We start from the raw sequence: 27,693 nt of genomic DNA, 5'->3' as shown, positions 1-27,693 counted from the left end.
ATCTTAATGGCAAGAAACTGGAAAGTACTGTAGTGCAAAGGGATCTGGGGGTCCTGGTGCACGAAACTCAAAAAGTTAGTATGCAGGTGCAGCAAGTGATTAAGAAGGCCAATGGAATGTTGGCTTTTATTGCTAGGGGGATGGAATATAAAAACAGGGAGGTATTGCTGCAGTTGTACAAGGTATTGGTGAGACCGCACCTGGAATACTGCATACAGTTTTGGTGTCCATACTTAAGAAAAGACATACTTGCTCTCGAGTCAGTACAAAGAAGGTTCACTCGGTTAATCCCGGGGATGAGGGGGTGGTCATATGAGGAGAGGTTGAGTAGATTGGGACTCTACTCATTGGAGTTCAGAAGAATGAGAGGCGATCTTATTGAAACATATAAGATTGTGAAGGGGCTTGATCGGGTGGATGCGGTGAGGATGTTCCCAATGATGGGTGAAACTAGAACTAGGGGGCATAATCTTAAAATAAGGGGCTGCTCATTCAAAACTGAGATGAGGAGAAACTTCTTCACTCAGAGGGTGGTAGGTTTGTGGAATTTGCTGCCCCAGAAAGCTGTGGAAGCTACATCATTAAATAAATTTAAAACAGAAATAGATAGTTTCCTAGAAGTAAAGGGAATTAAGGGATACGGGGAGCGGGCAGGAAATTGGACATGAGTCTAGGTTCGGAATGGTCATGGCCCTGTGGGTAGTGGAGTGGGCCCAGGGGCCGTGTAGCCTTGTTCTGCTCCTACTGTGTTCTAATTCTGTGTTAGATTTCAGGAGATGGTTTTATTCCTGTTCCTGGCTGGGGTGGAGATCGCCTTTACAGAAGGTAAGTACTGTAGAAAATATAGGGACAGAGTGATCTCCTGGAAGAATTTCGATCGCCTAGATGGGTCGGAGAGGAATTTCCCAGATTTTTTTCTCCCAAATTGGCCATTGGGTCTTTATCTGGTTTTTCACCTCTCCCGGGAGATCACATGGGTTCGGGTGGATGCAGAGTGATAGAAGATTTGAGGTTAGGATCAGATCAGCCATGATCTTATTGAATGGTGGAGCAGGCTCGAGGGGCCGATTGGCCTACTCCTGCTCCTATTTCTTATGTTTGGCGCAAGGCTGCCACGTTTGCCAACAGAACAACCACATTTCCAAGGCAATCCATTGGTTTCTTCGTCCTGAGGACTGGAGAGGCGCTGCCTCAATGCAAGTTCCTGTTTTTTCTTGCTGTTTTTATTCTGAGAATGATTTGCCTTGGAATAAAAATAAAGAGCTCTGGTTTGGATGAATTGACATGCGGAGATCTTAGGGGAAATAATTTGCTTTAAATACCATTTTAAGGACTAAGGTAGCAGGCCTAGGTGCAGATTGCTGTCGTGCCCGCTTGGGTTTTTATGGAAACCGCGTACGTACGTACGCACGCACGCGGGAACCGCTCTGCGCCGTGACGTCAACGGAGGCTCCGACGATGGGCGCGAGGCGCTGCCATGGAGATGCGATGGGGAGGCCTGGGCTTTCGCTGGCCGGTCAGTGAGAGGCGCATCAATTCGGCACAGGCAGGACCAACTACCTCGCACACAAACACTACCTCAACCGGGCCGCGGCACGGAAACTGTGAGTCCAACACAATTTATCAACAATATGTGGGGTCGGGGCTGGTGCTGTGGGAGTGAGGATAATGGGGCTGTGGGGCAGAGGGTAACGGGGCTGGTGCTGTGGGACTGAGGGTAACGGGGCTGGTGCTGTGGGACTGAGGGTAACGGGGCTGGTGCTGTGGGACTGAGGGTAACGGGGCTGGTGCTGTGGGACTGAGGGTAACGGGGCTGGTGCTGTGGGACTGAGGGACACGGGGCTGGTGCTGTGGGACTGAGGGTAACGGGGCTGGTGCTGTGGGACTGAGGGACTGAGGGTAACGGGGCTGGTGCTGTGGGACTGAGGGACTGAGGGTAACGGGGCTGGTGATGTGGGCAGAGGGTAACGGGGCTGGTGATGTGGGTAGAGGGTAGGAATTGGCACAAGGATAGAGTGTAAAAGGGCTGGCACTGAGGGGCTAGAGAGAAAAGGAACTGCTGCTGGAGCAGGGGTTACAAGGGTAGCACTGTAAGGTGTAGTGTATGTAACTGTTCTACCTTTAAGAGAACTATTGTATGTAACTGTCCACCTTTAAGAGAACTATTTTAGGTGTGGCACTACTTTATCTTGGCTGCTGTATACTGTAATACCGACGGTGACCACACCGGTATATAAGTGCTGTGTCAGGATTTATTGGGCAGATTCGCTCTGACCTTCGAATAGTAAAGTCCTGTTAAAGTTACTCTTGTAGTCTGTGTATTAATTCGCCATAATACCTACAGACTTTACAGTGGCGACGAGTTCGATCTTACCCTGCGGCAACAATACTTCCGAAGCAGTTAACGAGCGTCGAGAAGAGGCACCCGCCCTCGTCGTTCCGCTGAGAGAAAACTCGAGTCTGCAGAGCAAGGAAGAAGGAAGAATTCAGACACGAAGCCTTCCATCAGCAACAGGCACTGATTGTCCCTTCTGCCACAGTGGTGAGTGAGCCGATCAGCACGAGAAGCAAGTCGGCCACGGTGACTGTGAGTAAAGGGAAAATAAAAAAAATAAACGGAGGATAAGGGCGGTGAACTCGACCACGGTCGGGGGAAAGGAGCCGGACAGAAGTCGGGCCCAGAGGCGCTGAGACTGGGGCAGCGTGGAGCACGGAAGCCGCGGTACAAGCGGGCTGGGAGACGCAACGGCGTCGTGAGACAGCTAGACCGCGACCGGCGAAAAAGGCCGGGCAGCGACCGAGGCCACGAAGCGCTGCGACCGGGATCGTAAGGCGCGGGAAGATATAAAAATAAATAAACCGCGGGGAACTCAGCCGCAGCCGGGGAGGAAAGCACCGGACTGCGAGAGGGCTGGGAGGCGCGATTGGAAGCCGCTGAGGGAGAGACAGAGCCCGAGCGAGCGGGAGAGACAGAGCCCGAGCGAGGGAGACTGAGCGAGATCCAGCCCAGCGGCTGAAACTTCGCCGTCAACGGGTTGTACCCAGCGCCGGTTGCCCTGCCGAGAAAAGGGAACAAGGAACGCACTGAAGCCGACGCGCAGGCTGCGAACCCCGAAAGCCAGCGGTCGCCGCCCGAGGGAAAAGCTTACCCCTCCCGCCAGGGGAAGAAACGCGGGAAGCCGCCAGTGGGCGGGGAAAGAAGACAAGCGCGGGAAACCGCCATTTTGAAAAAAAAAAGTTAAAGAAATATTTCGTTGTTGTTCTCAGGAAGAGTGTGAAGATGCCTAAGCGTAGTAACATCAACGGTTTCGATTCCGATGTGGAAGATTGGGCCACGTATGTAGAACGCATCGAGATATATTGTAAGGTCAATAAGATAGCAAATTATGACAAAGCTCTAACCTTCCTAAACTCAATGGGTGCGAAGACATACGGGTTATTGAAGCATCTTCTATCACCAGCTAAACCGGCGGATCAGTCTTTCGCTAATATTGTTGCTGTCCTGAAGGATCATTTTAACCCCGCACCGCTGATGTTAGCGGAACAATCAAAATTTTACGTGAGAACGCAACGAAAAGAGGAAAGCAACGCGGAGTACCTGGTTGAACTGCGTAGGCTAGCAAAATACTGTCAGTTTGGGGTAAATCTGACAGAGGCACTGAGAGACAAGTTCGTGTGTGGGATGTCGAAGGAAGGAACACAAAAACGACTGCTCGAAGAGAACGATCTTACACTTGATAAGGCTGTCCTTATTGCAGCATCGCACGAAGCTGCAGCGAGAGGCACGGCGGAAATGCAGCGGAAGACAGCGGTACTCAGTGTGGATCAAATGACTTCGGGTACAACGAAATGCTATCGTTGTGGGAAGACAACACACGACCAGAACCAATGCTGGGTTAAAAACCAGGAATGTAGAAAATGTGGCAAGCTTGGTCACATAGCTAAGGTATGCCGGTCAGGAAAGAAGACCAGCAATAATAAGTCACCGCAGAAGAAGTACAGAAAGGTACATAAGGTGACTGGGAAGAGTCCAGATGAACAGAATTCGGACTCAGACTCCAACAGCAAGGAACTGGGTAGTCTGAGGATTCACAATGTGAGTAAAGAAGCTGACCGACAAACTATCTGGGTCACACTACAGATTGCAAAAGTCCAAGTGAAGATGGAAGTGGACACCGGATCGGCGTTGACGGTCATGAATAAGCAAGATTACAAAAAGTTATTCAAACATATTCCCCTACGGGATACGGAGATAGTATTGCAGACATACACGGGGCACAGAGTATACCCCATCGGAAAGATAGAAGTCAAGGTGAGATACAAGGACAAAGATCACCAAGGGATGGACATGTATGTGCTGCCCAAGGGAGGTCCACCACTTCTGGGACGGGAGTGGATCAGGAAAATAAAGATAGACTGGCATTCACTAAACACAATGACGGTAGATTCCGGAAAGGAAGATGTCAAACCTGAACGGTTGTCCAGAATATTGGACAAAGCTAAAGAGGTATTCCAGCAAGGACTGGGAACGCTGAGAGGAATTAAAGCAAAAATCAAGATTGCAGAACATGCAAGCCCTAAATTTTTCAAAGCCAGATCGGTACCTTACGCGATACGACCTGCTGTGGAGGCAGAATTGGAAGAGCTTGAACGTTCAGGGGTACTGTCTAAGGTGGACTGGAGTGAGTGGGCCACGCCCATTGTGCCCGTCATGAAGTCTTCATCAAGTAACAAGCCAGGGGGACCGGGGAAGGTCCGCATCTGTGGAGACTTCAAGATCACAGTTAATCCGGTGCTTCACACGGCACAATACCCGCTTCCGCGGATTGAGGATATCTTTGCTTCATTGTCTGGCGGGAAACACTTCACCAAGATAGACCTGGCACAAGCATACTTACAAATGGAAGTCGAGGAAGAGTCGCGCCAGTATCTCTCAATCAACACGCACAGAGGCTTGTATCGTTATAATAGACTGGTTTTTGGAGTAGCTTCGGCTCCAGCAATTTGGCAGAGGGCCATGGAGCAGGTCTTACAGGGTATTCCAAGCACGCAGTGTTACTTGGACGATATCCTGATTACGGGAGAAGACGAGGAGGAACACCTCACAAATTTGAAACTGGTGCTCACCAGGTTAAAGGAATATGGCCTTCGAGTTAATCGCCAGAAATGCGAGTTCTTCCAGAAACTGATCTCGTACTGCGGTCATGTCATTGGCCAAGAGGGGCTGCACAAGTCACCTGACAAGATAGAAGCTGTCGTGAAGGCCCCCGCTCCGGAAAATGTATCACAGTTGAGATCGTTTCTGGGGTTGATTAATTATTACCACAAGTTTCTGCCAAATCTATCCACGGTGCTGCATCCGCTGAATGCTCTGTTGCGGAAAGAAGTACCATGGAAGTGGAGCGAGGACTGTAAGAAGGCCTTTCGCAGAAGCAAGGCGTTGATTACCTCTGAGGAAGTGTTGGCTCATTTCAATCCAACGTTACCTCTTTGTCTAGCTTGTGATGCTTCCCCTTATGGAATTGGAGCAGTACTTTCACACAAGTTACCAAATGGCTCGGAAAGGCCAGTCGCATTTGCGTCCCGATCATTGACCTCCGCTGAGCGAAATTATGCTCAGATAGATAGGGAGGCCCTCAGCCTTGTGTGGGGAGTAAAGAAATTCAATCATTACCTGCAGGGCAAGAAGTTCACATTACTGACAGACCACCAGCCGTTGGTGTCCATATTCAACCTGAACAAGGCCGTTTCCACTATGACAGCGCAAAGGCTACAGAGGTGGTCCGTGTTACTTGGGGCACACCAATATGACATCGAATACAAAAGGTCCAAACAGCATGGAAATGCTGATGGGTTATCGCGCCTACCGTTGCCAGTAGTAGAAGAGGCGGCTACAGTGGACCCGGTAGAGATGTTCCACTCATCCATAGTGGAATGTCTACCAGTAACAAATTCGATGATCGAAAATGAAACAAGAAATGACCCGACTCTCTCACGAGTCTACGATTTAACAGTGGAGGGATGGCCAGCACATGGCGAACCAACGCTGCCCGCATTTTCGCAAAGAAAAGAACAGCTGTCAGTGTGCCGAGGAACCTTGATGTGTGGATCTAGAGTGGTGATTCCACCCAAACTTCAGCAGAAGGTGCTAAAGGAGCTTCACGAGGGGCATCTGGGTGGAGTGAAAATGAAGAACCTAGCAAGAGCGTTTGTGTGGTGGCCAGGTATTGATGGAGACATCGAAGAAATAACCAAGAGCTGTCTAGGATGCCAGAAGGTCCAAAACGCGCCACCACAAGCTACTCTGCATCCATGGGAGTGGCCCTCATCTCCTTGGCAAAGGGTACACGTCGACTTTGCTGGTCCATTTATGGACTCAATGTTTCTAATCGCGGTGGATGCACACTCCAAGTGGCCGGAGGTAATCGAGATGTCCTCCACCACCACGGAAAAAACCATCACAGTATTAAGGACCATATTTGCCAGGAATGGGCTGCCGGAACAGATCTGTTCTGATAATGGACCGCAATTTGTGTCCGAAGAATTCAGGAAGTTCTTAAAAAGGAATGGGGTCAAGCACTACACGTCAGCCCCATACCATCCCGCCACCAATGGATTAGCTGAAAGGTTTGTCCAGACCTTCAAGAAGGCCATGGGTAATGAAGACATCAACCTACAACATAAGGTAGATAACTTCTTGTTGGCGTACAGGAATGCAACACATGCGGTCACAAACCAAACTCCCGCCATGATGTTTTTCAATAGAAGACTAAGATGCCGGCTGGATTTGATTAAGCCAAACGTCAGAAGGGACGTAGAGAACCGGCAATTTCAGGGCATGAATGAAAGGCCAACTAGATCCTTTCAGATAGGTCAACAAGTTTTGGCCCGGGACTACCGTACCGAGAAATGGCAGCCTGGAACGAAATGGCAGCCTGGAACTATTGGGAAAAGGCTAGGGCCGCTGATGTATACCGTGGACATTGGTGACAGCATAATAAGGCGCCATGTTGACCAGATCATAGGGTCATCCACAAAGGACCAACCTACTCCACAACCTTACACGGCTAATGTTGAAGCAGAGATACCCAGAGCACCTACCTCCGATCTGGTAATACTGGAATGAGATGAACCTGACGCTGTCCTTCAAGCCGAATCGACCTTGCCAGAAGAACCTACTACCCCGCCGAAAACTACTACACCACCGAGGCGTTATCCGGACAGAGTCAGGAAGCCTCCAGAGAGAGTGAATCTGTGAACTGTTTTGCATAAGTTGTATATATGTTATGTTAATGGGGAATAAGTATGTTGTAAGCTAAAAAGGGAGGATTGTAGTGTATGTAACTGTTCTACCTTTAAGAGAACTATTGTATGTAACTGTCCACCTTTAAGAGAACTATTTTAGGTGTGGCACTACTTTATCTTGGCTGCTGTATACTGTAATACCGACGGTGACCACACCGGTATATAAGTGCTGTGTCAGGATTTATTGGGCAGATTCGCCCTGGCCTTCGAATAGTAAAGTCCTGTTAAAGTTACTCTTGTAGTCTGTGTATTAATTCGCCATAATACCTACAGACTTTACATAAGGGAGCTGGTATTGAGGGTTGAAAGGAAGTGATGACACTAGGTGGCTCATACCTGTGTTTCCACGCATTCATTATAAATAATTGGTGTCACTGCTGAAACTACTTTAAATGCTTGTTCTTGTGTGACATTTACTTTTTAGTTCACATTTTCTTGATTTTGTTTGTCTTGATTACATTTCTATTTTATATCTATGTTCTCTCTCACATCTCCCCTCCATTGAGTTTATCTTCTTCCTTGCTGAGTCCACTGCTATCTTACAGTTTTGTATTCCGTTCCCTTCCCTAGCTACTGTCTCGGGCTGAACCAGAATGTTCACAACCTCTGCGTCCTATTTGACCCAAGCCATATCTTCTCCATCACAAAGGTCGCCTACTTCCATCTTTGCCCCTGCCTCAGCCCATCTGCTACTGAAACCCTCAGCCATGCTTTTGTCACCTCCAGACTGCACTATTCCAATGTTCTTCAGACTGGCCTTCCATCCTCTATCCAGTATAAACTGAAGCTCATCCAAAGCTGAGCTGCCCATATCCTAACCCGGTCACCCATCATCCCTGTGCTCGCTGACCTACATTGGCTCCTGGTCGACAATGCCATCATTTAAAAAAATTGTCATCCTTGTGTTTAAATTCCTTCGTGGCCTCGCACCCTCCCTATCTCTAACCTTCTCCAGCTCCACAAACCACCATGAATTTGCATTCCTGCAACTCTTGCCTCTTGCATGTCCCTCCTCCCTTCGCCCTACCATTGGCAGCTGTACTTTCAACTGGATAGGCCCCAAGCTCTGTATTTCCCTCCCTAAACCCCTCTGTGCCTCTTCCTTTAAGACCCTCCTTTAAACCTACCACTGACCAAGATTTTAGTCGCCCCCACCTTCTATCTCCTCCTTTGGCTCCGTGCCAATTTTTGTCTGATTACACTTCTGTGAAGCCCCTTGGGATGTTTTCCTATATTAAAGGTGCTATATAAATGTAAGTTATTCTACTTTTGTTTCTCCCTGTGCCTTCCAGCACCTTGCACAGTTTCTTGTGTCTTTCTCATTGACCAGCCCAAATTTACACTGCCAGTCCAATGTTCCACTACACTATGGGATGGAGGGAGGAAATTAAAGGACCACACTTTATTTTTTTACTCAAATTTTCTTTCCTCCTCTCCTGAAGACACTGACTCTTGCCGAGGTATCGCCAAGTATCAATCCTTCATGTATATGCCCGAACAGTATATCAGCAGGCAATTTTACAATGGAAGACAGCTTTGACCGAGTCTGACCTCAGCCGATGTCTGTGCAGGTGCACTTTCCAACAAGGGTCACTGAATAGTGATTAGGAGAAGAAACCCAGACTGATTTCCCTTCTCCACTTTCCTTAGCCCAGGGACACAGGTCAAACGTTATCATTCCAGTTGCTGCTCATCCTGTGATTGCCATACCAGGGATCCAACCTGGGGCCTTCTGGTTTATTGTTGCATCAGGTGGTGCATTTGCCCACAAAGCCATCAGAGGAGCCCAAAACACAGAGCTGACCTGAAGATCCAGTAGGATGTAACAGAATTAAATGTGGTAGATGTCGGAGATCTTGGTGAGGTGCCTTACTTGTGATTTGTGCCAAAGGGAAAGCTTTTGGGGTTAAAAAGGGTAAAAATGCAATTTGCAAATTGGATAATAAATCACCTCATCTGGAACAAAGGATAATGATCAGTGGCAGTTCTACTAGGGCAGCTGTGACCAGCGGAGACCCCAGCAATTGGCACCAGAACCTCTGCTGTTCACTATTTCTTCTTCTTGGGTAGTCCCTTGGAATCGAGGATGACTTGCTACCACACTAAAAATGAATTTGCAGGTGACTGATGAGTCCAATGTGGGACCTACAGTCTCTGTCACAGGTGGGGCAGACGGTGGTTGAAGGGGCGGGTGGGTGGGGTGCTTGGGTTGACGTGCGCTCCTTCTGCTGTTTGCGCTTGGCTTCCGCTTGCGCCCGGCGAAGAGACTTGAGGTGTTCGACGCCTTCCTGGATGCTTCACTTTGTGCGGTCTTGGGCCAGGGATTCCCAGGTGTCGGTGGGGATGTTGCACTTTTTCAAGGAGGCTTTGAGGGTGTCCTTGAAGAGTTTCTTCTGCCCACCTGGGGCTCTCTTGCCGTGTCGGAGCTCCGAGTAGAGTGCTTGTTTTGGGAGTCTTGTGTCGGGCATGCGGACAATGTGACCCGTCCATCGGAGCTGATCGAGCATGGTCAAAGCTTCGATGCTGGGGATGTTGGCCTGAGCGAGAACACTGACGTTAGTACGCCTATCCTGCCAATGGATTTGCAGGATCTTGCGGAGGCAGCATTGGTGATACCTCTCCAGTGCTTTGAGGTGCCTGCTGTACATGGTCCATGTCTCTGAAGCATACAGGAGGGCAGGTATCACTACTGCTCTGCAGACCATAAGCTTGGTGCTGGGTTTGAGGTCCTGGTCTTCAAACACTCTCTTCCTCAGGTGACCGAAGGCTGCACTGGCACTCTGAAGGCGGTGTAGGACCTCGTCATCGACGTCTGCCCTTGTTGACAGTAGGCTCCCGAGGTATGGAAAGTGGTCCACGTTGTCCAAGGCCTTGTCGTGGATTTTGATAATTGGGGGGGCAGTACTGTGTGGCGGGGGCAGGTTGGTAGAGGACCTTTGTCTTACGGATGTTTAGTGTAAGGCCCGTGCTCTTGTACGCTTCAGTGAAGGTGTTGACGATGGTTTGGAGTTCGGCCTCAGAGTGCGCAGACGCAAGCATCGTCTGCATACTGTAATTCGATAACAGAGGATGGGATGACCTTGGGTCTGGACTGGAGGCAACGGAGGTTGAACAGTTTCCCGTTTGTTCTGTAAATTAGCTCCACTCCAGCAGGAAGCGTACTGAGGGTGAGATGGAGCATTGCAGCAAGGAAGATCGAGAAGAGCATTGGTGCGATGACACAGCCTTGCTTGACCACGGTCCGTACGTGATTTGGGTCTGTGGTGGATCCGTTGGTCAGGATTACGGTTTGCATGTCGTCGTGAAGCAGACGGAGGATGGTGACAAACTTTTGAGGGCAGCCGAATTTGAGGAGGACACTCCATAATCCCTCACGGTTGACGGTGTCGAAGGCCTTTTGTGAGGTCAAAGAAGGCCATGTACAGCGATTGGTGCTGTTCTCTGCATTTCTCTTGTAGTTGGCGCATGGTGAAGATCATGTCCATTGTGCCCCTTAGTGGGCGGAATCCGCATTGCGACTCTGGGCGGAGCTCTTCAGCCACTGGGAGAAGGCGATTGAGGAGGATTCTTACGATTACTTTCCCTGTGGCAGACAGCAGAGAGACTCCTCTGTAATTATCGCAATCGGACTTGTCACCTTTCTTGAAGATGGTCACGATTATGGTGTCTCTGAGATCCCCTGGCATGCTCTCCTCCTTCCAAATAAGAGAAATTAGTTAATGTATTCGCGCCAATAGTGCTTCTCCGCCATGTTTTAGCGCCTCGGTGGGGATTCTATCTGCTCCTGAGGCCTTGTTGTTCTTCAGTTGCCGGATGGCCTTTTCAACCTCATGCCGGGCTGGGGTTATGCTGAGGTGGTGGCGGGTAGCATGCTACGGGATGGAGTTGAAGACACTCGCGTTGAAGACAGAGTCTCAGTTAAGGAGATCTTCGAAGTGCTCCTTCCAGCGGGCACTGACTCTGTCCTTGATGAGTATTTCTCCGTTCTTGGCCCGCAGTGGGGTAGGACCTTGGGTGCTTGGACCTTAGATGGTCTTGACTGCGCTAAAGAACCCATGTCCGTCGTGGTTGTCGGCTAGCTGCTGGAACTCCTGCACTCTCTCTACCCACCATCTGTTCTTTAGAGTTTTTTGTTGGACCTCGGCCTTCAGGCGCCTGTAGAGCTGCTTTCTTGTTCTCGAGTTCTGTTGCTGATTCCAGATCAGGAATGCCTTGCGCTTGCGGCTTATCGGCTCCTGAATCTCCTGGTCATTCTCGTCAAACCAGTCTTGGTGTTTCCTGGTCGAGTGACCGAGCGTCTCTTCACAGGTGCTGATTATGGAGGCCTTGAGTGCAGACCAGGCGCTGTGGACACTCTGTGTCTCTGAATCACTGGGAGTCGTCAGGTTGGTTGTGAGGCGCAGGCTGAATAGGGCTTTCTTAGCAGGGTCTTTGAGTGCCCCAGCGTTGATTTTCCTGCGGCATTGCTTCTGTTGCCGCTGCTGTTTTGGGGCTACGTTGATGGAGATGACCGAGCGGATTAGGCGGTGGTCTGTCCAGCAGTCGTCGGCTCCTGTCATAGCGCGGGTGATGTGGACGTCCTTGGGGCCCCTCGCTCGGACGATGATGTAAACATAGAAACATAGAGATAGGAACAGGAGTAGGCCATTCGGCCCTTCGAGCCTGCTCCGCCATTCAATGAGATCATGGCTGATCTTCGTCTGAGATCATAGCTGATCTTACCAGTTCAGTACCCCGTCCCCGCCTTTTCTCCGTAACCCTTAATCCCCTTAGCCTTCAGAAATATATCCAATTCTCTCTTGAAAATATTTATTGAATTAGCCTTCACAGCCCTCTGTGGCAGGGAATTCCACAGGCTCACCACTCTTTGAGTGAAGAAATTCTTCCTCATCTCTGTTTTAAATGATTTGCCCGCTATTTTTAGACTGTGGCCCCTGGTTCTGTGCTCCCCGGCCATTGGAAACATTCTCTCTGAATTCAGCCTGTCCAGGCCTGCCATAATTTTATATGTTTCGATGAGATCCCCTCTCAATCTTCTAAACTCCAGTGAGTACAAGCCCAAACTATTTAATCTCTCTTCGTAGGTCATTCCCGCCATTCCAGGTATCAGCCTGGTGAATCGCCGTTGCACTCTTTCCATGGCAAGAACATCCTTCCGCAGATGGGGCGACCAAAACTGTACACAATACTCCAGATGCGGTCTCACCAGCACCTTGTACAGCTGTAGTAAGGTATCCCTATTCCTATACTCGAACCCCCTTGATATGAAGGCCAACATACCATTTGCCTTCTTAATCGCCTGTTGCACCTGCATGCTCTCCTTCAGTGACTGGTGCACAAGAACACCCAGGTCCCTCTGCACTTCCCCATCTCCCAATCTATTGCCATTTAGATAATAATCTACCCTCCTGTTTTTACCCCCAAAGTGGATAACCTCGCATTTATCCACATTATAGTGCATCTGCCACGTATCCGCCCATTCCCCCAACCTGTCCAAATCGCACTGTAGCCTCCTGACATCCTCATCAGAGCCCACCCCTCCTCCTAGTTTAGTGTCGTCAGCGAATTTGGAAATATTGCATCCAATTCCCTGATCCAGATCATTTATATATATTGTGAACAGCTAGGGTCCCAGGACAGATCCTTGCGGCACCCCGCTGGTCACTGCCTGCCACTCCGAAAACGAGCCGTTTATTCCAACTCTCTGTTTTCTATCCGCCAGCCAGTTCTCTATCCACGTTAATACTTTGCCCCCAATTCCATGAGCCTTAATTTTGCATGATAATCTTTTGTGTGGAACCTTATCGAAGGCTTTCTGGAAGTCAAGGTACACCACATCCACTGGCTCTCCCCCATCTATTTTACCAGTTACTTCCTCAAAAAATTCCAGCAGATTAGTCAAACACGATTTACCCTTTGTAAATCCATGTTGACTCTGTCCGATCCTTTCCCCATTTGTCAAGTGCTCCGCTATTTTATCCTTAATAATGGACTCTAGCATTTTGCCCACAACCGATGTAAGGCTTACTGGTCTATAATTCCCTGCTTTCTCTCTACCCCCCTTTTTAAATATTGGGGTAACATTAGCTACCCTCCAATCCACGGGTACTGTTCCCGAGTCAATGGAGTTCCGGAAGATGATCCTTAGAGCATCTGCTATCTCCAGGGCCACCTCCTTAAGTACCCTAGGATGTAGTTTATCAGGCCCCGGGGATTTGTCGGCCTTCAGTCCCCTCAACTTACCCAACACCATATCCCTAGAGATACTAATTTCTGTCAGCTCCTCCCTCTCATTAGTCCCTATGTTTGCCGATATTCCTGGGAGGTTATTTGTGTCCTCCTTTGTGAATACAGAACCAAAGTATGAGTTCAATTGGTCTGCCATTTCCTTATTCTCCATTATATATTCTCCCGAATCGGACTGTAGTCCAGCAGATGCCAGTGCTTGGAGCGAGGGCGTTGCCATGAAGCCTTGTACTTGTCTCTCTGACAGAACAAGGTGTTGGTTATCACAAGGCCATATTCTAAGCATTTTGTCAGGAGGAGGGTACTGTTGGAGTTGGCTTTCCTTACCCGCTCTCTGCCGATCACAGCTCCCCAGAGGTCTGTGTCCTTTCCAACTCTGGCATTAAAGTCGCCAAGGAGGATCAGCTTGTCGCCCGTTGGGACTCGGGACAGGGATTGTTCAAGGCTGGAGTAGAATTCCTCTTTGGTCTCGTCTGTGGCTTCCAGTGTTGGGGCGTACGCACTGATGACAGTAGCGCACTGGTTCCGGGCTAGGGTGAGTCCTAGAGTCATGAGGCGTTTGTTTATTCCACAAGGGGAGTCTCCGAGACGTTCAACTGGCTCATTTTTTATACTTTTGTTTTCACTATTTATAAACCTTCTTGACAATATTAAAAGAACAGTGGCTAAGGTGTTTGGGACCGGGATAAAATTCAAAGAGCGCTCCAAAGACCTGACCTGTAAGTATGTTACAATCCCTGCGGTCACTCTGGGATTGCCAATTGGTGCTGAGCGATGGGTAGCTTTGTGCTTTGGACTCGTGCCCATACGAAACTGCGCAAACTCATTTCACGCAGGACTCTTCCAACCAGCACGTGGAACAGACTGCCATCACATTAGTTTAGGCTAGACTTAAACTCTGATCCAAGACATGACCGATCAACCTCCAACCCACTGCTCCACCCAGTCCCTGGGGTTTACATTTTTGAGATGCAGACATCCAGAAATGTAGTTTTTAAAAAACAGAATTTGTTTAATTTTTCACAGCTTGCTGACTGATGGGAATTGGCTGTTCTTGAACTCCATGCCCAAGAAATGGCAGTTCTTGTGAAATCAGGATCTCTAGTAACAGCCAATTGGCTCAACTCTGCGGAGGGCCGGGAATATCTGGCCAGCATCTTGCGCAGGAACAAGAGGAAAGTGTTTGGTAAGTAAAGATTTATCATCCTCAAATCTGAAATCGAGGTCACAGAGCACAGGCATATCTCTTAACTACTATCTCTTTTATACAAACTTGGGGGGGAAAAATGGCAGGAAAAGACCAGCTGGTCCATCAAGACTGCCCTGTTCAGGGATTTAGTCTGTTTAATTCCTGTCCACAGCTTCCTTTACCCAGGGAGGGTGGTGTTTACTGCCTAGCATACTTTCATATCCTCACTGCATTTTCTTAGGCAAGAGGAGAAGCTGACACATCTATAGAGTGGGTAGGAGCACAGTGCAGTACACAAACAGCTGGTTTAGTCTACTGTGTTGTAGGCATATTGCATCTATCTGTTCAGATCCTGTTGGTGTGTTTATTCTGGAATTGACACGGGCTCTTCAGTTCATTAGGTGTGTCATTGCTGTTTGTATTGGTTGAACACATCTGTAGGAACTGGTGTCCTTATGATGGTTCAAGTTTGGGAAAATTTGAGTAATTGAAGTTTAATGTTCAAAAGTGTGGGTTGACGTAGCCCAGGCTAGAATCATCCGTCTCCATCTCTGGGGATAGGTTATCGACCAATATTTACTACAAGCCCACTGACTCCCACAGCTACCTGGACTACACTTCCTCCCACCCCGCTTCCTGTAAGGACTCTATTCCATTCTCCCAGTTTCTCCGCCTCCGCCGTATCTGCTCCGACGATGCCACCTTCCACACCAGTGCTTCAGACATGTCTTCCTTTTTCCGCAACCGAGGATTCCCCTCTACCGTGGTTGACACTGCCCTCGACCGTGTCAGTTCTATCTCCCGCACCTCTGCCCTCACCCCTGCCCCTCCCTCCCGGAACCACGATAGGGTTCCCCTTGTCCTCACCTTTCACCCCACCAGCCTCCACATTCAACGGATCATCCTCTGGCATTTCCGCTACCTCCAAAGTGATCCCACCACCAAACGTATCTTCCCCTCCCCTCCCCTTTCAGCATTCCGCAGGGACCGCTCTCTCCGAGACACCCTAGTCCACTCCTCTATCACCCCAAACAGCCCTTCCCCTTCGCCTGGCACCTTCCCGTGCAAGCGGAGGAGATGTAACACCTGCCCCTATACCTCCCCCCTCCCCACTGTCCAGGGCCCCAAACACCCCTTCCAGGTGAAACAGCGATTTACTTGTACTTCTCGCAATCTAGTATACTGTATTCGCTGCTCACGATGCGGTCTCCTCTACATTGGGGAGACCAAACGCAGATTGGGTGACCGCTTTGCGGAACACCTCCGTTCAGTCCGTAAGGGTGACCCCGAGCTTCCGGTCGCCTGTCATTTCAATTCACCGCTCCATTCCCACTCGGACCTCACCGTCCTTGGCCTCTTGTACTGTTCCATGGAAGCTCAACGTAAACTCGAGGAACAGCACCTCATCTTCCGATTAGGCACTCTGCAGCCTTCCGGTCTCAATATCGAGTTCAACAATTTCAGATCATAACCTCGGCCCCTATTTCATTTTCACTTATATTTTTCCACTCCTTTCCTCCCCCCCCCCCCCCCTTTCCTTTTGTTTCTCTCTCACACCTGGCAGCTATCTTTTGCCCTGCCAGTACACTTTACACCTAATCCCAGCATATTACCATCTCGTCTAGCTTCTAATCTCTTTTACTTCTTTTGGTTCTTTTATTCTTTTGTCCGATCGCAGCCCTGCCTTCGATCTAGTTCCTTTTCTCTCCAGTTTTGAAGAAGGGTCAAACCCGAAACGTCAACTCAAATTTCTCTCCACGGATGTTGCCTGACCTGCTGAGTTTTTCCAGCATTTTCTGTTGTTATTTTAGAATCATCTCATGCCAGCTCAAGGAATCAGTTCAGTTCATGTCAACCTGGTAACACTTTGATATAAATGTGTTTGCACCCAGGATTGCTTGAGCGGCCAGTGCTCCCCCCACAGGCTGCACCTGACACTGCCAGTTACAAGATCTTTCTGTCTGGGAAGAGTGGAGTAGGAAAAACAGCAGCAATTGCTAAGTTCGCCGGTTTAGAAATCTCCAGCGTGCATCATGAGACCACAGGTGAAGCTATATGTATATCATTGAGTCCATACTGGCTATATGTGTGAGTGTGTATATACATAGCTGTACTGGCTGTGTATGTGTGTGTGGATGTAGCATTGTGTTGCACATGCATGTGTACACAGTACTGTATTGTACTGGCTGTGTACTTGTCAGTATACAGCAATGTGCAGTCAGAATCAGAGGAATTTATAATGGGGAAGAAATGGCAGACCAATTAAATACATACTTTGGTTCTATCTTCACAAAGGAGGACACAAATAACCTCCCAGAGATGTCGGGGAACAGAGGGTCTAATGAGAGGGAGGAACTGAATGAAATCAGTATTTGTAGGGAAATGGTGTTAGGGAAAGTGACGGGATTGAAGGCCGATAAATCCCCAGGGCCTGATAATCTACATCCTAGGGTACTTAAGGAAGTGGCCCTAGAAATAGTAGATGCATTGTTGGTCATCTTCCAAAATTCTATAGACTCTGGAACAGTTCCCATAGATTGGAGGGTAGCTAATGTAACCCCACTATTCAAAAAAGGTGGTAGAGAGAAAACGGGGCATTATAGACCGGTAAGCCTGACATCGGTAGTGGGGAAAATGCTAGAGTCCATTATAAAAGATGTAATAGCAGAGCACTTGGAAAACAGTGACAGGATCGGACAAAGTCAACATGGATTTACAAAAGGCAAATCGTGCTTCACTAATCTACTGGAATTTTTTGAGGATGTAACTGGTAGAATAGATGAGGGAGAACCAGTGGATGTGGTGTATTTGGACTTTCAAAAGACTTTCGATAAGGTCCCGCATAAGAGATTAGCGTGTAAAGTTAAAGCACATGGTGTAACGATCAATAACATGTCATTCTATAGTGGACACTAGGTGGAGCCATAGAGCTGTATATAGCTGTATGTATAAGACTACACTACCCAGCTGTATGATATTAAGACTACATTACCCATGAGGCACTAGGCTACCCACAAGGCAGCAGTCAAGATGGAAGCCTCCACAGATACAGTAACTAGTCCACATGTGCTCAATAAAAGGTCTAGCAAAAGCTAGCTGTGTTCATAATAAGAATGTCTAGTTATTAATGAACATAACACATGGGATTGGGGGTAAGGTACTGACTTGGATAGAGAACTGGTTGGCAGACATGAAGCAGAGTTGGAATAAACGGGTCTTTCTCCGAGTGGCAGGCAGTGACTAGTGGGGTACCACAGGGATCGGTGCTAGGACCCCAGCTATTCACAATATATATTAATGATCTAGACGAGAGAACTAGATGTAATATCTCCAAGTTTGCAGACGACACAAAGCTGGGTGGGCGTGTGTGCTGTGAGGAGGATGCCGAGAAACTCCAGTATGATTTGGACAGGTTGGGTGATATGGCAGATGCAGTATAATGTGGATAAATGCGAGGTTATCCACTTTGGTGGCAAAAACAGGAAGGCAGATAATTATCTGAATGGCAATAGATTGGGAGAAGGGGAAGTGCAACGAGACCTGGGTGTCCTTGTGCACCAGTCGCTGAAGGTAAGCATGCAGGTGCAGCAGGTGGTTAAGAAGGCAAATTATATGTTGGCCTTCATAGAGAGAGGATTCAAGTACAGGAGCAAGGATGTCTTGCTGCAGTTGTACAGGGCCTTGGTGAGACCACACCTTGAGTATTGTGTGCAGTTTTGGTCGTCTTATCTGAGGAAGGATGTTCTTGCCATGGAGGGAGTGCAGCGAAGATTCACCAGACTGATACCTGAGATGGCAGGAATGACGTATGAGGAGAGATTGGGTTGATTGGGCTTACACTCGCTGGAGTTTAGAAGAATGAGAGGGGATCTCATTGAAACTTATAAAATTCTAACAGGACTAGACAGACTAGATGCAGGAAGGATGTTCCCGATGGCGGGGGAGTCCAGAACCAGGGGTCACAGACTAAGGATAAGGGGTAAGCAATTTAGGACAGAAATGAGGAGGAATTTCTTCACCCAGAGAGTGGTGAACCTGTGGAATTCTCTACCACAGAAGGCAGTTGAGGCCAATTCATTAAATATATTCAAGAAGGAGTTAGATATATTTCTTAAGGCTAAAGGGATCAAGGGATATGGGGAGAAAGCAGGGACAGGGTACTGAATTTGGATGATCAGCCATGATCTCATTAAATGGCGGAGCAGGCTCGAGGGGCCGAATGGCCTACTCCTGCTCCTATCTTCTATGTTTCTATGTATACAGCAATGTACTGACTGAATGTACTGTGTTGTACTGGCTATGTTGATGTATCTATACAGTACTATGCCCTGGATTTTTTTGAGAGACTTTATAAAATCAGTAAAGTGGCACAACATTTGGGATTCTACTGAAGGATTGCATCTGTGCTTTTTTTTAAGATAAAGTCTAATGATTTTCTTAAATGCAGGAATTCAGACAAGGACAGTTTATTGGCCAGGAAAGCTGGTGGAGAGCGGCCGAGTGATCATGTTTCGTTTTCAGTTCTGGGACTGCGGTGAGGCCTCGTTGAAGAAGTTTGACCACATTCTTGCTGTAAGAAAGCATCAAAGGCGTTGTATAAAGAAATGTATAGACTGAATCCTGTAGGTGCATTCCTCATTTCATGCACAAAAAGGACAAGCGATTGCCAAACAACAACAAAGAAATAACTCGGCAACTTGAAATGTATTCTCGGAGATCCCCTTCCTTCCCCATGTCAGTAAATAATTGTCTCATTTTATGGGTCTGAGTTGTATTGTGAGATGCTAATCTCTTTCACTTCCCCACCCAGTCTGCATAATCTTCTCTTTCAGTGGTTGGCTTCTGAAACCCACCAGCACAGACGTCTCCTTTGGGTGCCATTGTACTAATAAGAATTGTAATATTGTCCCCAAAAGCTTAGTGGATAAAGGCATCTCTGGTGTGATCCCAGGGTTGATTCCTGGTTTGTGTTGAATCAGCTGATCTCAGCATGGCTGGCAATTGGGGCTCCACATTGGTCATAGCATTGCTGGGCTAGGAAGAGGTTTAATCAGTTTCTCACTGCTAATTGCAATTCAGTGACGCCTGCTGAAAAGTGCATATGTGTAGTGATGGATGAGAACAGGATCAGACGTGGCCATGACTGCCTCACACAGTTGAAAAGCCTCCCAACATTCACGGTATAGATTCATGCATGAAGCTCGGTCAAGATATTGGCTGTATCTTGGAGGTGTTTGGTGCCTGGGGAACTCATACACTACCAGGGGTCAGCAGCTTTGAAAGGGGAGAATTTAATTTTTTTAAGGCATAATATCTTGTAACCATAACTCTTTGTTTCAGAATATGGATTTGTGCCTACAATTCCCCACATATACTGATCTAATACACCAATTTCAGCGGTGGGGCCAGTTGCCGCCTCTTAAATGAGGAGATGATGAAATTATAAGGAGAGTCAGCCCAGGTTGCTTCACCAGCCTTCTGTTGGCTTGTTATATACTCAGTGAATCATGCAGCACAGAAGGAGGCCATTCAGTCCATTGTATCTGTACCAGTTGTTTAAAAAGCTATCCAATTAGCCCCACACCCTTGCTCTTTCCCCATAGCCCTGCACATTTCTCCTTTTCAAGTATATATCCAATTCCGTTTGGAAAGTTACTGTTGAATCTGCTTCCACCACCCTTTCAGGCAGTGCATTCCAGATCCTAACAACTTGCTGAGTAAAACAATTTCTCCTCATTTCCCCTGTGGCTTTTTTGCCAATTATCTTAAATCTGTGTCCTCTGGTTATCAGTGGAAGCAGTTTATCTACTCATCGAAACCTCTCATCATTTTGAACACCTCCATTAAATTGCCCTTAATCTTCTCTGCTTTAAGGAGAACAATCTTAGCTTCACTGATCTCTCTGTGTAACTGAGGTCCCTCATCCCTGGTACCATTCTAGTAAATCTTCCTTACACCCTCTCCATGCCTTGACATGCATCCTAAAGTGTGTTGCCCAGAATTGGACACCGTACTCTAGCTGAGGCCTAACCAGCAATTTTTAAACGGTTTACCATAACTTCCTTGCTTTTGTACTCTGTGCCTCTATTTATAAAGCCAATGATTCAGTGTGCTTTTTTAACAGCCTTATCCACTTGTCTTGACAACTTCAAAGATTTGTGTATGTGAACCCCCAGGTATCTCTGTTCCTGCACCTCCTTTAAAATTGTACCATTTAGTTTATATTGCGCCTCTATTTTCTTTCTAAAATGCATCACTTCAAACTTCTCTGCATTAAATTTCATCTGCCATGTGTCTGCCCATTTCACCCGCCTGTCTACATCCTCCTGAAATCTGCTACTATACTCCTTACTGTTTACTACATTTCCAAGCTTTATGTCAGCTGCAAACTATGAAATGATGCCCCCTATACCCAGTCCAGGTCACTAATATATATATCAAAAGGAGCAGTAGTTCTAATACAGATCCCTGGGGGACACTACTGTATATTTCCCTCTAGTCTGATAAATAATTGTTCACCACTTCTCTGCTTTCTGTCTCTTAACCAGTTTTGTATCCACGCTGCCACTGTCCCTTTATTCACATGGGCTTCAATTTTGCTAACACAGCTGTTATGTAGCACTTTATTGTACTTCATTGGCCATAAAGCGCTTTGAGATGTCCGATAATCGTGAAAGGCACTATATAAATGTAAGTCTTTCTTTTCGTTATCAATGCCATCTGAAAATCCATATACACAACATCAACTGCACTACCTTCATCAACCCTCTCTGTTATTTCGTTGAAGAACTCTGGTCGATTCTTGCATAAAAACCCATCTGGCATTTCTTACTCCATCCATGTAGCTTGTGCTATCAGCAACTTTTGTAATACTACAAGCAGCAACCTGCTCCATATAACTTGTACATTGTGTAAGCAGCAGGGGACAAACAACACACTTGTACAGAGCTGCCAAAGTCATTGGTGTCCCAAACAGAACAAGGAAAATCATCACATTCTGATTCAGAATGCCAACAAATTAGCCATAGTTTTCATGCATCATTAAATCTTTAAAAGCCTTACACGTGGGCTGATTTGAATAACCCAGTCAGCATTCTGCTGTTTCTTCTTTTCCCTAATTAAATGTGTACCCAATTTATACCTCAATGTCTAACCTTTAACACTCTGTATGCAGCTTAAAAGAACTTGTGCAATTTATAATAAATATTGATGGAAAAGCATGACCAGAAGTTGTGGCAACAGGACAAAAGATTTATGAACAGGAAGGTTGTACTTCTTGCAAGATTTTTAATATATTAACTGACCTCGGTAGTGCTGCGCACAGGGAATCGAGGCCAAATGTAGTTTTCAGCTGAAGTGGAGTTAGAGGATGGGCGATAATTGGACCAGGCACACTAATGTAATTTAGTCCCCATTTTAAAGTCACAAATTCTGTCCTTTATTTTTATAAATTCCTCTGCCCACTTTTATCATGGAAACTACCTATAAGCTTGACATGCCATCAGAACAGGCTCGAGGAACTGAATGGCCGACTCCAGCTCCTATGTAATTGCATCCTTCCACCAGCAGTGATGCTGTAGCACCTCAACTTCCCTCCTAATCTTTTCAACCTGTGGACCTTGACTCTTCACCTGGGTTGCCCAGTTTAAAAAAAAAAATCGTAACTCCCTCCCTTACGAACAGAAGTCACTGCGTTTTTGTTTTAGTTATAATGTTGCAGCCCTTGTACAGTCATATAAAAGTGGGATATCAAGGTAATGACTGAGATTGAATAGACCATCACATGTACTGTTTGTTGTGAGCAGTCCTTGAATCATTTATTTTATTCCCCTCAGGCCTGCAAGGACAAGGCTGATGCCATCTTGTTCCTTTTCTCCTTCACTGATCGATCATCATTCGACGATTTACCCAGCCAAATGTCACGCATCATGAATAATTCTGAGAAGATTGTTAAAATTGTTATTGGCACAAAGTATCCTTTAATTACCAAAGCATTTCAGATTTTAACTCCTTCAGCTGACTGCTGATATTTGAAAAACCTTGATGTGTCTCAGATTATGTAGCAAGTCGCAATTACTATTTATCAAATGTTTTATTGATTTTAATCTGTGAAAGTTTTTAACCTACTTGTGTTTCCTGTATGCTCTAATCAGTCGTTGAAGGATTTTTAAATCTTTTACTAAATTTCAAATCTCTGCACTTTGACCTAAGACAGGAGAATAGTTGCACATTAAAATAAAGGTTTTATTTTCCAGTTCTTTTTTGCTACCGCGCCCCCCCCCCTTAAAAAAAAAAAAAAAAAACCAACACTTGCTGGTAACCAGCAGTCCTGCTCACTTAAATGGCCATTCCTGACATGCGAGCTTAAGAGTGTCATCAGGCTACTTGACTGGAAGCATCACAGCTAAGCCTCATCTTGTCCTAACCCAATGCCCACACACTTGTTTTTCCAGCAAGGGACACTGGATAGCAATCAGGAATAGGAATCCTGGCTGAATTTCCCCCCCCCCCCCCCATAGCCTGGTTGTACTGGAGCCAATTGTAACACCCCCTACTGCCACTGCTGTAAGATTTCAACGCCTTTTCTGTTTCTTTTTCTTCTTGAAGGGAACTCACTGTTTCATAATGGTTTTGAGCAGCTTCTGGACTGTAACGGCACTGTGACCCACAGAATCGTAGGGAAAAGTAAATATATCTTTGATAGTTTCTGTTGATGTATGAGAATATCACTTAATATCTACTCATTTTCTCTAACTGAATGTGAACAGATTTGACCAATACATGCACACAGATGTCACTGAGAGGGAACTTTGTGATTTCCAGCAGACATGGCATCTGCCTGTCTTTAAAATAAAGAGCGTCAATGGTCCACGGTTGTCAGATGGAAAGACTCTTGATGGTAAGGCAGGGCTGCTGGAGGTAGAGCACATGCTGAATGGAATGGCTGAACAGCTCTGGTACCAAGACCAAGTGACAGCAGGACTTGTCCCTGCACCACACCGCCGTTGAGAGCCTTTCAGCCCTTGCTGAGATGACTACAGCCTCTCCCCTGGAGCGCACTCTTCTTAAACTATGTCTACTTGAAGGTAGTGACCTGTAAACACTAGGCTAGATGTGTTTGGTTGGTACCGCAGCCATTGCCTTGCTCCTACTCCTGCAGTTCCATGATTGGCAGCCAGTGCTCATGTGTGTGAAAGTTTCCTCCATTCTCTCAGCTGGTAACATTCAAAAAGAAGTCTGGGAAGAGAAGTGTTTCACCTCCGTGCAACAACATGACTAAAAATCTGTTCAGCTTGGATGAATGTTGCCACTCTGAGCCGTCTTAGTCAGCCTACAACACATAGCCAGCTGCCAACTGCAGAGTGCACTGCCATGACTAGAAGAGGGGTACTCTTTATTTCCGTTCAATTTCCTACCAAGCCACATTTTTGGATGGGTTGAGTTCATATGCAGCTTGGTACAGTCATTGGCAAGCTACAGACCCGTGAAGCCCAGTTTAAAAGCGCAACGTTTGACAGGAGTTCTGTAATTTAAAAAACCAACCAGCTAGCAGTAAAGATTGCAATCTCTGGACAATCTGGCAATCCTCACACCATCTGCATGGAAGTGCAACATTTTTATAATGGCGTGTGAGATGGGTGTCCCAAGGTATGAACCGTCTTAGTCAGTCGGCAACACATAGCTGCTAATGGTATTGCCTCTGGCCTTTATTCCTGATTTCCAGATCAGTAATTAGCATAACCCAGGGGTGCACAGCAATTATCAGAGACCTGAGTGTGCAGATCACTACAAAAATACAAATAAAGTAAAATAGATTAGTGAAAGGGAGACTGCTTTTCAAGGATAAGGATCTATGGATCCTAGCTGAAATTTATTTATTTTTGGTTCCATTTCTCCCCTTTGCTCCTGAGGGTACCGGCTCTTGTCGGGGAATGGTGCCACAGTAGCAAACTGCCCATAACTCACCCAACTAACCCTTCTTCCTGTGGGAGCCTGACTACTGAGTGTTGGTAGGGTGTTCAACTATGAAGGGCATCACAGTCAAACCTGATCTTGTACTTGCCCAATGTCCACACATTGATAGCACTTCATAGCAGTCAGGAGTGATTATATTGGCTGATTTTATTTCTCCCCACTCCCTAGCCCAGCAACAAAGGCCAGTTGTGCCCAGGCTCGGATCGGCTAGCTCAACACAGACCAGGTTCCAACCTGTGCTGTTCCTGGTCTGTATAGGTCAGTATTGCACCAATGTTTCATTTACCCATTAGGCAGTCAGGGATGCTTGAAATGTTACTGATTTTAACCAAAAGATTTGACAGTGAATTCCAATGACAACACAGCATGCTAGATAATGGAAAGGTATTGCGGTTGTGTGGTGAAGACACAGCCGAGGGCTTCTGGCTACAACTGTACATGGAAATGACATGCAGCCAAGTAGTTGTAAGTACAGGATGTTAGTGGGACAATCTGCTTGAGATCTGAGTCAATGCAATGAGCATGAACAGCGCAATAAAGGCTTTCAATTCCTGCAGCACAGAAGTTAATTGTCCTTATTGTAATAGATTTTCATATTAGTATTTTATCACCCAACAGCTGCTTTGCAGCCTCATGTACATTGCAGTGTGGGCATTAACCATTGGATAACAGATAGCTTTAAATGAACACTGCAGAGTGGCATATGTTGCATGATATTTAATCTCTCATTATACTTTCTAGCTGGAGCTTTACGATTCAATTTAATTTGCTTTACAAATATTTGAGAAGGGATCAATTGCAAGTCACATGCAGGAAACAGTTTCTAGTGCTGTGGAGCTGCAGACCGGGATCTAATGATTATATTTAAAAGGGGATCAGTGCTGTGGAGCTGCAGACAGGGATCTAATGATTATATTTAAAAAGGGATCAGATGACGGTTAATGCAATTTTATGTCACTCAGTCATCAATTTTATGTTACTGCCAGCACTACTTCCTCAACCTGCTCACAAATTATGGACAGTACAGGTCAGGAGATACCCATTTCCATTGCTCCATAAAGGGATCAGTAGTTGCTGTAAGGAAAAGCCAGAAGCAGGTCTGTCTCATTTTTCATTGATACTTTTGGAAATTTTGAGCCTTAAGGCTTCCTTGACTTCAACTCCTTGCTGCCGGGTTTGCTCAATAAATTTCTCTGATACTGAAATAAGCTGCCCTTCCCCACCCCCACCCCACCCCCACGCCCATGATCAGTGTCTGCGCCTCTGGCTTTCCCACCCTCCCAAATGGACAAGCTGCCTATAATCAGTGCGATTGCCCCACCTATTCAATGCTAATGACACTCAACCATGAAAATTGATTTGGCCTACTGATGTCGTTAGCCGGGCAGGGCAGTTGTCCTGTTCCCCCTATTTAAGCTGGAGATGAATATCGGGCCCCAGAGAGTCAGAATTAAAGGACTCGTGTACTGAGATTTAATTTGCTTAAGGAAACATTTTGGTTAATAATATTTATTTAAATGGGCTATTGCTTCACCCTCTGAATTCCAAATATTTTCTTTCACTGAACAGTTCCAATTCTGTACCTGTCCACATGGGAAATGAAGGGAGGAATATATAAATTGACAAACACAACCTCAGTATTTCACTTGTGCAATCTTGAGGCAAGGAATTTCATGAAAAGAAGATTCATTGCATGAGATTTCTACTAAATGTGCTAATTCTGTTCTAGCCCAATAATATCAAATGTTTCTCATTTTCTAATTAACATTAGGAGTTTTTTCCCCTTTCTTGACGGTGTTCCTTTCCTTAGTGGGATATCATTCCACAGGCAATGGTCGTTCTCAGCCAAGTGGCCATTTTTCATGTGAGCCTCATCAAAACTGAGCCCAATCCCATCCTCATCCACTATTCAGGGACATTCCTAGTCTCTATAGCTCAAGAAACAGAGATGGCCCAGAAATTCGGGTCGGGGGCTTCCCGCGGGTGCAAGCCCCCGACCTGCACTTACTTTGCGCGCCGGCCGTTGAGCTGTAGGGCCCCATGGAATTCCGATCCGGGGCCTGGTCCAGCTGCCGGCGCACAGTGCTTGTGTATCCCAGGAGCGCAGTTAGTTCGGTGCGTCCCCTGGGATCACGTGGGCCAGGGGCAGCCAATCGGAGCAGGGAATGCTCCATTCATAAGTCTTGACAGGAAGTGCTGTCAAGACTTATAAATACTACAGCCCCAAAATAGCACTAAACCTTCAAATAAATTTAAATTTTTAAATAAACTATAAATTACATGAAATTGTGGCGTTGCCACATTGGGGAAACACTGTGTGTATGTAGATAAACCTGTATAATCCCCTTTTAACTGCTGTATTCCCCTCCCCCCTGCAAGACAGTTGCAAGCTGAGAGGAATAAGGCATGTTCAGACTTGCCTGCTGCTGAGAGAAGGAAAACCAATCAGGTTCCAGCAGGTGACCAATCCGTGAGTCATCATAGGTTCGCAGGCTTTACGAATTCAGTACTGTATTGTGAGAGTTGGAGTAAAGACCTATTTCTTGTAGGTCGCTGTGTTGCCTATTTCTTTACGCGGGAGACTGTAGTCTCCCACATTGGTGACCCCGAATGTCGGCGGCCGAAGCCCCCGACTCACGTAGCCCTACAGAGGCCAGCAACGACCCGACGGCAACCAGCAGCAGCCCGATGTCGGCCGGCGCCGCGCCCTTGAAGCTCCCCACCTTCTGGGAACACCAAGCACCAGCTTGGTTCGCGCACACGGAGGCCCAATTCACCCTTCGCAGGGTTCAAGACGATGAAGAAAGGTACCTCCACGTAGTCTCAGCACTAGCAAGCTCCACCGCCGCCGAAGTTCTCGACCTGCTGGGGAACCCACCACAGACCGGCAAGTACTCAACCATTAAGGGCCGCTTGCTGCAAGCTTACGGCCTGTCCGGGGAGGAGAGGGCCCGTAGGCTTCTTTCACTACCAGGCCT

At 47.0% G+C, this 27,693-nt stretch overlaps 1 protein-coding gene across 3 annotated transcripts; it reads left to right on the top strand.

Moving 5' to 3' along the window:
* The first annotated feature begins 1,339 nt into the window (after window positions 1–1,339).
* cplane2 (ciliogenesis and planar polarity effector 2) lies at window positions 1,340–25,954 on the top strand. Of its 3 annotated transcripts, XM_085967026.1 has the most exons (7): window positions 1,342–1,604; window positions 2,345–2,542; window positions 14,578–14,737; window positions 16,633–16,785; window positions 19,188–19,312; window positions 22,576–22,712; window positions 23,509–25,954. In XM_085967026.1, exons 3-7 carry the CDS (start codon window positions 14,626–14,628, stop codon window positions 23,747–23,749), a joined length of 768 nt encoding a protein of 255 aa, XP_085823152.1. In that variant the 5' UTR covers window positions 1,342–1,604; window positions 2,345–2,542; window positions 14,578–14,625; the 3' UTR covers window positions 23,750–25,954. The 3 variants fall into 3 exon arrangements, with proteins under 3 accessions (XP_085823153.1, XP_085823152.1, XP_085823150.1); XM_085967024.1 differs by lacking the exon at window positions 2,345–2,542; XM_085967027.1 differs by lacking the exons at window positions 2,345–2,542; window positions 16,633–16,785 and having other exon boundaries at window positions 1,340–1,604.
* Window positions 25,955–27,693: the final 1,739 nt, after the last annotated feature.

The sequence above is a fragment of the Somniosus microcephalus genome, chromosome 25, assembly GCF_052327205.1.
Source record: "Somniosus microcephalus isolate GS21.2 chromosome 25, FLI_Smic_1.0, whole genome shotgun sequence".
Classification (NCBI taxonomy): Eukaryota; Metazoa; Chordata; class Chondrichthyes; order Squaliformes; family Somniosidae; genus Somniosus; species Somniosus microcephalus.
Note: the sequence above shows the minus strand (reverse complement) of the source record. Positions and strands in the feature narration are given on the sequence as shown.